General features: G+C 35.0%; 1 protein-coding gene and 2 long non-coding RNA genes across 4 annotated transcripts; 1 reads left to right on the top strand and 2 right to left on the bottom strand.

The window, feature by feature from the left end:
* Nucleotides 1-444: 444 nt before the first annotated feature.
* Nucleotides 445-981, bottom strand: LOC110228179. Its single transcript, XR_002331779.1, has 3 exons — nucleotides 805-981; nucleotides 625-725; nucleotides 445-552 (listed from the first exon to the last, which is right to left on the bottom strand). It is a non-coding gene; the product is annotated as an uncharacterized LOC110228179 (long non-coding RNA).
* Nucleotides 982-2,473: 1,492 nt separating this feature from the next.
* LOC9301487 (patatin-like protein 4) lies at nucleotides 2,474-5,281 on the top strand. The gene is made up of 7 exons (XM_002863600.2): nucleotides 2,474-2,823; nucleotides 3,329-3,507; nucleotides 3,830-4,013; nucleotides 4,112-4,264; nucleotides 4,358-4,666; nucleotides 4,836-5,011; nucleotides 5,095-5,281. The coding sequence occupies exons 1-7, from the start codon at nucleotides 2,506-2,508 to the stop codon at nucleotides 5,171-5,173; spliced, it is 1,398 nt and encodes a 465-aa protein (XP_002863646.2). The 5' UTR covers nucleotides 2,474-2,505; the 3' UTR covers nucleotides 5,174-5,281.
* A 1,050-nt stretch (nucleotides 5,282-6,331) lies between these two features.
* Nucleotides 6,332-9,306, bottom strand: LOC9299723. 2 transcript variants are annotated; one of them, XR_002330053.1, is made up of 4 exons: nucleotides 9,022-9,306; nucleotides 8,900-8,946; nucleotides 8,380-8,449; nucleotides 6,332-8,299 (listed from the first exon to the last, which is right to left on the bottom strand). It is a non-coding gene; the product is annotated as an uncharacterized LOC9299723 (long non-coding RNA). The 2 variants fall into 2 exon arrangements; XR_002330052.1 differs by lacking the exon at nucleotides 8,900-8,946.
* Nucleotides 9,307-12,214: the final 2,908 nt, after the last annotated feature.

A 12,214-nucleotide genomic window follows, 5' to 3' on the forward strand; every position in this document is an offset into this window, starting at 1 on the left:
TCCAGAGAGAGCTGCAGAAACATATAAGACGATTGATTCATACAAATGCTCAATATCTTTTAAAAGAGAATCCAGTTTTGCACCATGAGACTATTAAAGCTTCTAGAGAACCAATGTAAGGGAATCAATAGGATTTTCTAGGGTAAAAATTTTGCTGCGCTGCAATGTAATCTTTATAAGCCCACGAACAGGCCCGGCTTAGCACATGAGCTAGGAGTGCTAGGGCACAGGGTCCTAGCCTCCTAGGGTCCAATTAATTTTTTTTTTTTTTTTTTTCATAAAAAAATCCGAACTTTTTTATAAAATAACTAACTAAATAAAAAATTATACCTTAAAAATCCCAAATTTTGTTAAAAACAATATAAAAAAATCCAAGTTTAAGAAAATAACATTTCTATAATTAAAAACAACAATTATTTGAATACAAATTTGGTATTTTTTTAAATTATAATAATAGACAAAAAAAAATTTTTTGTCTAAGAGCCCTTAATTTTTTTGGGACAGATCTAGCACCGGGTCTCGTCAATAATTGAGCCGGTCCTGCCCAGGAACCTGCAGAAAAAAAGGTATTATCAAACTGTCATGTGATGTGCAGTGAAAAGAACTTAGAAAAATAGTCATTACCTTGTATCTAATGCAATGGATCTGTTACGGTATTTTGCTAGATTCTTGTTAGATCGCGGTTTTTCATACAATCTTTGGCCTTATGAGTCATAGCACCACAGCTAGAAAAATAAGATGAGAAAAGTTGGAAAATGGAAATTAGAAATATAAACAACGGTTTCAAAGAGTAAAGAATTATACTTTACACAAGCTCCCTTCCTGAAAGTTTTAGCATCTTCCACAACCTTTGATCGGTTGATTTGTGAAAACCAAACAAAAGTCTTCAGAAAACTCTATACAAAACCAAACGACAGGAACAGAGAGAGTTAGTTTGACATATGAAGGATGACAGCATATCTCAATTATGTTCCAACTAGTATAAAGGAGGTTTTTCTCAAATTTTGACCATATATGCATTTTAGATTTAAGATTCGTGTTTACGATTTAATATAATTGAAATCCTATTATACCTTCAGTTTCAAAAAAGATCTTGCAAAATTATAAAACTTTTGCAAACCAATTTGATTAAAAATATTAAATCTGTCAATGGCAGGAGACGAATGATCTTGCATTCTAGATTCATAGACCATTGGTCTCCTGCCATTAACAGATTTAAGATTTTTTATCTATTACCGGCCATGAGGAGACAACCTTACATCAACGCTACCTAAATATCCAAAAAACAAAAACAGATTCTAAATTTCGTGCCGTTTCTGTTTTTAAAAATTAAAAGTCTGACAAAGAAATCATGGAACCCTGAAGCTTGTGGCGTTATAAATAAGATTGCAAAATTGCAACTAGAGAGATTCAATGATCTGACAATAACAAATGGAGAGCTTGAGTCTAATTTGATATTAAAATAAAAATTCAAAAATCATTCTTTAAATAAAGACTGAGAATTTTTGTTATATTATATGGGGTTTCTGTTTTTTCTTTTTCTTTTCATATCATTTCATTGATCTTAAACAATATTGTTAAAAAAACTCTCCGTTCCACAAAGCTAGCAAGAAGAGATTCTCCTTGACTGCACACTTATTCCCTTATCTTTTCTGAAAATGGAACTGCACGTCATCGGTAAACGTGAAGGTAATCATAATAGACTTGATCTTACTCAGGTAAAAGGGAATATTAAAGATTAATTAAAGAGTACTTATTAACTTATCAAAACCCCAAATTTAGAAACTGAGCTATTGACATGATGTCTTCAAGTTTGGGACCAGTCTTGGATTTAGATATAATTAGAGAAGCATTCATACAAACGACATAGTCTTGTTTATGTATAGAATTTAAATGAGTCTTTCTCTGGGCCATTGAGAATGTGATGAGTTGAGAACTAGCCAGAAAGATGATATGTACGGAGACACAAAAAGATTAGCAAAAGAATAAAGGACAAATAAATTAAGTTTGTCCATATTTCAGATGTAGTAATTCATGTTGTAGTATGCATGGATGACAATTTATTGAACTCATCTAAAGAGTTCAATAAATACACCCGTTTATAAGTAATATAAACCCTTCCGAAAATTCTTCTACGTGTATTTAATTTGTATCCACTATTTGAAATTAGTCATACTAGAATGATATGTCATTTTCAATAGATTATTCAAAAGATTTCGATAAAAATTGAAGTAATTAATCTTTTATTACTTTGAAAATATCGATCTATCTCGACTTCGTCTCAAGACCTAGTTGTTCCTAGTTTACTGTAATAATTAATAACAAAGAAAACATCCAAACTAAGATCACAGCACGAAATGTATTAAGAAAGAGTCGTATCGACCAAAATTTATCTCTTAGAATCTCCCACTCATTTAGTTGTGCATTGATCTTTTTTTGTGTGTCTAAACCAATTTTTAAATTTAAACTTTTACAACTCAGAAGAAAAACAAGTCATAACTAAGTATGGTCCAGTGGTTGATGACTCGCTTTGTTGGTCGAAATCATCGATCAAATGATTTTCACTGTGTTTCTAACACTATAAACATTTTAAGTGAGAAGAAAATCCAAAATTTTGGAGTTCCTAGGGTTAGACTGAGTTCTAACGAAAGTTTTAATCAGTTATCAGAAAAAGAAGAATTGGTTATGAAGGACGATTCGGTGTTCAAGAAAAATAAACCGCCGAAATACGGAGACCTTGTAACCATCCTCAGCCTCGACGGCGGCGGAGTCCGTGGAATCATCGGGGGAGTCATCCTTGCTAATCTTGAAAAACATCTTCAGGTTATACATAAAACCTACCATTACTGCATCGACTATTTGTTTGCAGTTTTTTCACATTTACGTATTATAAGTATAGATGTTTGTTTTGAATGAATCCCCAACATTTTTTGTATTTTGATCAAAACTCTTTCTAAATTATCAACGCAGAAACTAAACACAAATTAGAAAAAGAAAAAAAAAATCGAAAAATTCTCATCGTTTCGATTGTTTATTCTTTCTAAAAATATTATAAGCAAGAATGAAAATGTTTAATTTTACAAAACAAATATTGCGCTTCAAATAATTTAAACTTATGTTTATCATACACAAAGACTATATATTTACATGACATGAATTATGGTAAATTGAGTTTTGTTCATGTTAGGGGTTATCATCTAAATTTCAAATGTGTGCGTCTATATATGCTATCGGATCTTCTTGATTATTTATAAGATATATAGTAGGATTTGAACATATATATATACTGTTTAAACGAGTTTGACTTGTGAGCTGCCTGTTTAAATAGGAAATTGATAAAGACGAAACCGTGAGGCTAGCCGATTATTTCGATGTGATAGCCGGGACCAGCACCGGTGGCCTCATGACGGCCATGTTGACTGCACCGAACCATTCCGGCCGGCCACTCTATGCTGCCAAAGACATTGTCCCGTTTTACTTAGAAGAATCTCCTAAGATATTTTATGGGTAAAGAAAGAAGTAGTCATAGTTGGTTTTATATATGGAAATTCTAAACTATACATAATTTATAGATTGATATTCTAGGGTCTAAAATATACATACTTAATAGATTTTCCCCAAAAAAAATAAAAATAACAATAGTTGCAAACTCACAATATATAATGAATTCCTATGTTTCGTTTAACGAAAAAGATAAAATGATATGTAAAAGGAACTAAATAACTTAGGGTTGTTCTTAAAAATCAAGTTGTCATTATATGTATAAAAAGAAGATGATTAGTGAATTACTTATGAATTTTATAATTCTTTGTTTCGTGAAATAATGCAGATCTAAATGGTGGAAACCGTCTATTTTATGGCGTCTGTTTCGTCCAAAGTACGACGGAGAGTATCTACATACACGATTGGGAGAGATTCTTGGAGAGACAAGACTTGATCAAACACTCACAAACGTTGTCATACCTACCTTCGACATCAAGAAACTTCAACCAACCATCTTCTCCTCATACCATGTTCTTCTCCACCGATGTTCTTAAATCTTAAATAACATAGCATTTCAATCACTCTAGCATACTAACACTCTGTTTTCTTTTGTTACGTGTTGTTGAAGGCGTCGGTTGACCCTAGCATGAACGTCAAGTTATCAGACATATGCATTGGCACATCAGCTGCTCCATATTACTTACCTCCTTATAAATTTCCCAAAAACGATAAGATGAGAACGTTTAACCTCATAGACGGTGGTGTTACCGCTAATGACCCGGTAAAACACAATCTTCAGGACCAATTCCTCATTACTCTTTTTGTCAGATCATCAACTACTTCTCTTGTCTGTTTTGTGTTTGGTTGTTCATAGACTCTGGTGGGCATGACAGCTATGTCTAGAAAGTCTATAATTAACCATCCTGATATGGATGGGTTCAAGCCGTTAGAGTATGATAGGTATCTCGTGATATCGATAGGGACTGGATCGGCAAAAAGAGAGGAGTACTACAGCGCAATAGAGGCTGCGAAATGGGGATTTGAAAATTGGGCGTTCAACTGGAAGCATAAAACGACTCCGATATTAGACATTATCTTGGAATCAAGCCGGGACATGGTCCAGTACCACACCTCGGTTCTGTTTCAAGCCCTAAAGTCCGAGGATAACTACCTAAGAATCGACGTAAGAAGCTATACTTAGACATTTTCATACGTTATCATTCATTAACTGGATGAGGTTTTTTTTGACTCAAATGTTAAATTATATTCAAAGAAAAAATAAACGTTTTTACAATTTAATGGAAACTGTTCTTAACTGGATGAGATTATTGATATGTGCAAGTCTATCTCAGGCAGATACATTGAAAAAGGATGAAGTCTTTATGGATGACGCAAAGACGTTGAACTTAGAGAATCTAAAGAATATTGGAGAGAAATTACTAGACACAAATGTTGTGCGTATGAACCTCGACACTTATACATATGAACCTATTGATAAAACCGTCAACAATGATCAAGAACTCAAAAGGTGATTCAAAGTTTCAAATCTTGTTGATGAGTTTATTAGATAGCAACCAGTAATATCATCGTTTGAATATTTTGTTCATGCAGGTTTGCCAAAATTCTCTCGGATGAAAAGAAATTAAGGAATGAGAGATTCAAGACCATGACTGATGATTCGTCAAACTAATCCTAAAAGATCAATAACATAAATGAATGACAGATCGAGGATAACCCGTGTGTTTTTTTTAGTTGCGTGAAACAATCTACTAGCACCTTTAACCCAACCAAAAACCAAAAAAAAACCAAAATATATATATATATATATATATATATATATATATATATATATATATATATATGTTGTGGGGATTGCTCGGCGAACTCTCTTTACGCCTTTGTTTATTTTTTCTCTTCTGTAATTGATTTTGAAAACGTGAAAAAGGTACTTGCCCTACGGGAGCAAAAAAATATACATCGACGTATCCATTGTACAAGAGTATATCCAGAGCCGGTTCTAAGGTTTCGGAGGCCACAAACAAATAAAAAAAATGGGCTGTACTTTTGCATATTTATTAAAATATATTTAACAAAAAAAAAAAAAAAGTATAGTCAAGATTCGAACTGGGGTTTGTCACCTGGGAAGGAAGACCGGGCCGGGACCACTACACTAAAGGAACATTTTGACAAATGGAGGCAGAAAATTTTATATATTATTAGAGGCCGCAAGCAAATGCTTTATAGGCCTGTGTCATGGGCCGGCTCTGAGTATATCTAAATTAACTAAAACACATTGAGAAAACAAATAAAAAATGCTATTACTACAAAATGAAGAAAAATATAAGGTTGGAGTTTCAAATCTATTAGACTACTTGCCAGTTGCCACATCACATAGATGAGCATCATGATCCCAATATTTGTGAATGAATACGATATGGTTGCTTTATAAATTAGAATTAGTTTAATTAGTAAGTTGTGGGTAACTTGAATACGATCCGATTATTCTATCAGATTCTAAGAGCATGATTATCGGTTGGACTCACATTAGGAGTCCAAACCATATTTACAATTGTAAATAATACAAAATTTGAAATTTAGACGCTTTCAAGTGTTTTAAAATTTTGAGACAGTCCAATGGTAGATCCATGAGGATCTAAAAATTTCAAATTTTGAAAAAATGAGTATTAGTTAATTGTGTTGCAAGTGACTTGAATATATAATTTAACATACACTCTAAAAAACAACACTTGGTCTTCTCTGCTTCATCCACTATGTTATACGTGAAAAGAAAACAAGAACAGTTGCATCTCAACACTTGCAACACAGACCAATATATGCAACAACCACAAGCAATAAAACACATCCATAACATTAGAACTGAGAAGAGAACACAAGTAATAAACTCAATAATAAACTGAACAAAACACAAGCATTAATTGATCACAAACATAATAGAAACACTAACTTCCAAAAAAAAACTGATTCAGGAAATAAAAGACAACATTTAAGCTTGTGACAACATGTCAGTGATAAGCTTGTCCTTCAAAGCCATATCTATTTCACTAAGTGACTCTGTTTTTCCAAGGAGATTTTCCAACATTTTGAGCTTGCTCTGCTTCTTCTTCAGTTCATAGTCCTCTTTCTTAATCTCCCAAATGCTCTGAATCCTTAACAGAGCATCTGGTCCTTCTTCAACGCCTTTGTTATTCCTTATAGCTTTGGCCTTTGCCGCCTTAAAACCTGGTGGACGAGCCATTGCTTCATCTCCATGGCTAGCTACATGTGAGCTTGATGACTGTTCAGCAGCTTCAGCTCTATCCCCTACCTTTCTTCTTTTTGACTTGTCATCCTATGCAGGTGAAGAAGCAGCACACCACTTCTGATCGTTACGAAGCTCTCTCCAACAATGGTCAAGTGTGAACTTGACCCCATAATCACTGGAGTAGATTTGGTGAGCAAGCTTCATTACATCATTTTCATTCTGTCCGCTTGACTTCTGAGTTGTTGCAGCTAGGAACCAACAAACTTGCAGAACAGATCATTGATCTTCCTCCACCTTTACTTGCAATGGTCAGACTCTCTCTTTGGCATCCCAACAAGCGCTGGAGATGCAGCAAAGTAGTTTGCTATTCTTGACCAGAAGGTCATCTTCCTTTGCTCATTGGCCACCACAAGGTCTTTGCTTGTATTCAACAAGGCTGATATGAGCACAACATCTTCTTTTACTGACCAATTGTTACGTTTTCCTTTTTTTCCCTCAGGTGTGTCTTCAGCTTGAATGCTCTCTGACCATTGATCATTTTGGACAGGGACTTGGCTTGCTTCATTCTCAATCCATGGTTGACTATTGAGCAGGTCCAAGAACCAAGAAGATTGAGTAAATGGATTGGAAGAATCCATTACACCACTTATGGCTGAGATGAAGAAAGAAAGAAAGAAAGACAGAAAAAATAAAGAAAGAAGAGGACCAAAAAAATAAAGAAAGAAGAGAGATTGAAGAAAGAAAGAAGAATAAAGAAATCTTGGTGGTTGTTTAAATTGATCAGTCTAACAACTTGATCACACAACTAACAAGCATTTATCACTTGAGAGTAAATAACTAACTAGCATTGATCACAGTGTAACAAGCATTGATCACACACAAAACATAAACAAAACATGATGTAGACAGTTACTAAACAACTAACAAGCATTTATCACAACTAACAAGCATTTACTTATTAAGCTTTTTACTTATTAACGTACGAAAAGGAATGGAGTTTGTTTATCAGCGAAATAATTAAATTCTATTAGGACAGAACACATAGTACATAAGATGCATTTAAACAGAAACAAATACAACTTAAGCATTAATTTAAAGCAAAACACAAAGAACACAATGTTTGATGTAGACATATATACTTGATGACTAACCAAAAGCAAAAGCTAACTAGTCATTAAGTTTTATGTATAACAAGACTAATCGAATTCAGTTTAACCAATCAGTTGATCTTGTATAGCTTTTTACTAAGGAAACGAGCATCGACTATTCACAATATATTTTAGTTTTTAATAAGGAATACACCATGTGTTTTGTTTCCGAACATGCATGCTAATTTCAAATGAGACTACGCATATGCACATGCATAATCTATCTTAACAAGAAGGCGAAAAGGGAATTCCTAATTGTTTTGTCAACAGTCTACATGTATATACACATTTTTGAAAAAACTAAAAGATTTAAAGTAGAAAGTCTTACAGTTCCTTCCAGCAATTTTATCAATGACTGTTGGACACCTTCTCCAGAGACATCTCTACCACCATTTGAGCTATGAGACTGATAGAGAAAAATACGTTGCTAAGTATTAAGTATCAACCAATTAAGAGTCAAAAGTAAAGAGTGAAGAAATCTCAGACCTTCATAGTCATCTTATCAACTTCATCAATGTACACAATTCCCCTTTGAGCTTCTTCTACATGCACCCAGCTTCATGCAGTAAGAAAGTAAAGAGGTTACTAATTAGCATCTAAGAAAGAAATTAACATGAATACTGCAAACAACAAAAGTTTTCGAATACTAAAATAGTGGACAAAAAAAAAGCTTCAATAAGGAGACAACTTTGAAAAAGAGACAATAACCCATTTCACAAACACTAAACCAAATTCTTAAAATCCCTAATTTCTAATACATAAACTTCAATAAGAACCCTAAGATAGTAGATACTAGTCATCCCTAAAAAGGAGATAACTTTGAAAAGAACATGAAATTGTCTCTATAACTGAGCAATGAGTGTGTCCATGGATCTCTCTACTCGTGAAGGCAAAAGCAGAGAAAAGAAGATGTAAAATTTGATTTTTTTCTTCTAAAACTTTGAAATTGCAATTCCAATAAACAGAGATTCTTAAATCGTGTTCAAGCATGGCTAAAGTCACTAACCTTAACCACCATCATGCCCTATTCATCTTCAAAGAACCCTAATTTACCTAAAATCACAGAAACCCTAATTTCTTATATATTCAAAGATACAATAATTCGTAGCATGAGAAAGACATGCATACCATCAGAAATACTTGGTGAAAGAGATACGCCGATTTGGTGAAGGAAAGACTCAGATCGGGTGAAAGAAGGACGAGCCATTGTTCAAGAAGAGTCGCCTATTTGCTCAACAAAATTCACCGATCGTGCAGCGCGTCGGTGAAGATGATGATCAGGGTAAATCAAGGAGTCAAAGGTGACAATTAAACTGACGACTGCCTCCGATTTTAGCAAAATCTCGTCAGATCGGAGAGTCAAGAGAGAGAGAGAGAGAGAGAGAGAGAGAGAGAGAGGGAGAGAGAGAGAAATAAAACGCGTGAAATAAAACACACAAAAAATGTTCCTTCTAATACAATCCCTTCCACCAATAAAAAATCGCCACGTAGGCGAGTCCAAAACATTTCTAAAAATCCTTTGTTGGATACGAGTCTACTGGCTTTTTGGCATTTGTAATTTGGATACTTTAGCTTTGGATACATAGTTGGATATCCCGTTGGAGATGGTCTAACGTTTATATTATGACTAAATTTGGGTGGCTTTTACGACTTCATATTATGATTAGAATAACTTGTGAAATCAATTTTGGAGAACCGATGTACGAATCTACGGAGTCGTCTATAAAAACCATGTTTGTTATCAAGAGAAGAACTCAATCAAATCAGGATCACCTTACTCTGACTTACTCGCTGAATGATTCAAAAAGTAATTCAGCAATACGAGAACAAAAGATTAAAGAACAAACTTTCTTTATTGATTTAGAAACTACTCAAAACTATTTTTCTCTTAGGTCTTTTGGAATAACTCTCCAAAGCCTTATATCTTTCTCTATTTCATATGGAACAACTCTCCATGAACTCCTATTTATATAGAAAATAACAACTCCTAATTCTATTAGCAAAAGAAAATCTCCCAAAACTTTATCCTAATTAACTTTTATTGTTTTTCCTTTTTCTATCTCTTCTATAAAGAGATTACTTGCTCCTCAAGTAAGTTGGAATTATCCCATATCTGCGATCCAAACTGACATTGGAAGAACATGTGAAAAGTTGTTTCCTCTTCTCCATAGAAAAGGCACTTAGCTTCGTTATTTATGTGTTGCTTGCGCAGATTCTCCCCAATTGGTAAGGCTCCTCTCATAGCCTTCCACATGAAGAATTTGGTTTTTGGGAAGGTGGTTACCTTCCAAATCTCAGAAGTCCATTTGAAGACATCATTGGCTATGGATTGTGTTGGGACTGAGTCCGTATTGATGCTTTTATAGTAGCCCGAGCTGGCTGAGTAAATACCGTTCTTAGAAGGGAGCCATGCATAGGTGTCCACATCTCCAAGTTTACTTGGGCGGATCTCCAGAATTTCATTTTCAAAATCTAGGAGGGTTTGCTGTATCTTCTCTCTATCCCATTCCAGGGAGCTTTGTGAGATGAGATGTGAGACAACTAGGTTATAGGATGATTCTGGAAGAGGTCCCATTGGTCTGATTGGGGATTGAAGTGAAAGCCAAGGATCATGCCACAATGAAGTTTGTTTGCCGTTTCCAATAACCTTTCCTAGCTTTTGCTTGAAAAGTTCTTTACCAATAGGAATTCTTCTCCAGCCATGTGAAGTAGAGGCAAGAGGTTTACTGTCTAAGAAGGGTGTGGAGTGGCAGTACCTACCAAGGAGGATTCTGGCTAATAGGCTTACTTTCGCCAACAGTGCATCATTGAAGGTCTGTAAGTCTTTGAAGCCTAATCCTCTTTTCTCTTTAGACTTTGTCAAATTTTGCCAAGAGATCCAACACATCTTTTTCTTATCCATGCTAGATTCCCACCAGAATCTTGTCAAGGCCGATTGAATACGATTGTATAAGGAGCATGGCAGCTTGAAACAAGACATGGTATAGGTTGGCATTGCCGCAAGGACCGATTTAAACATGATCATCTTCCATGTTGTAGAGAGAAACCTAGAGGACCAACTGCATGGTTTTTGGCGGATTCTATCCACAATCCTCTCTCTTTTTGAATGCCTAGCAGTAGTTTGACCCTTTCTTTGGTTTCTAGACATGTTTTTGCTGAAAATTTGATGGCTGACTTTAAGGGTTTATGACCTGACTTGAGGCTGCCTCATATTGTTGTAGGATGAACATGAGGGTTTCACAGTCTTGGAGATCCGATTTGCAAAAAAAACATAGTATCATCTAGAAACAACAGGTGGTTGAGTTGAGGGCTTTTCTTCCCCAATTTAATACCCGTGAGATATCTCCTCTGATTTGAGCTTTGTTTCACAAACCTGATAACACTTCACTACAGAGGATGAAGATGAAAGGAGATAAAGGATCACCTTGGCGAATACCCCAGCTTTGTGGTAAGACTGATCCTTGGGCCATTACATTAAGGAGGTAAGAGTAAGAGACTGTGGTTATGCATTGCATGATCCAGTTTATCCATGTCTGGTGAAAATCCATTTTCTCCATCATCATTTCATTGAAATCCCATTCCACTCTGTCGTATATTTTGCTCATGTCGGTTTTAACGGCCATGTAGTATCTTATTTTAGCCTCTGATGTGTGTATATAGTGAATAGCTTCGTGTGTGATCAACACATTGTCTGCAATAGCTCGATGTGGGACAAAAGCTGACTGGTTTTCAGAGACCAAAGATGCTATGATTGGTTGTATTCTCTTGGTAAGCAACTTAGCGATGATTTTATAGTAGGTAGAGCATAGAGCAATAGGCATATAATCCTTCATGGATTTAGGGCTTGTTATCTTTGGTATGAGTCTGACATGAGTAGCATTTATGTTCCCTACTATTTTCCAGTTAGTCTGAAAAAAACTGGCCGAAAAGCCATCCGGTCCTGGGGCTTTATCTGTATGGATTGAGAAGCAGGCGGTTTTTATCTCTTTTGTCGAAGGTATAGAGATTAGCTTCACATTTGTTTGTTCTGAAATGCATAGATTGATAGCCTCTGAAATGATTGACTATCTTACTCCTGGTTTTGTAGTAAATAGCTTCTGGTAATACTCAGAAATGACACCAAGAATTTGGTCCTCATAAAAGGTTTGTCCTTCATCATTTTCAATAACTGAAAATTTATTCATTACCTTACATCGCTTAGTAATAGCATGGAAGAAACCGGTATTTTTGTCCCCTAAGGTAAGCCATAGTTTTCTACTTCTTTGCTTCCAATGTTCTTCCTCTTCCTTGTATGCAGTTTTCAGTTCCTCATTAATGGTGT

Source organism: Arabidopsis lyrata (genome assembly GCF_000004255.2).
Source record: "Arabidopsis lyrata subsp. lyrata unplaced genomic scaffold ARALYscaffold_8, whole genome shotgun sequence".
NCBI classification, from domain to species: Eukaryota; Viridiplantae; Streptophyta; class Magnoliopsida; order Brassicales; family Brassicaceae; genus Arabidopsis; species Arabidopsis lyrata.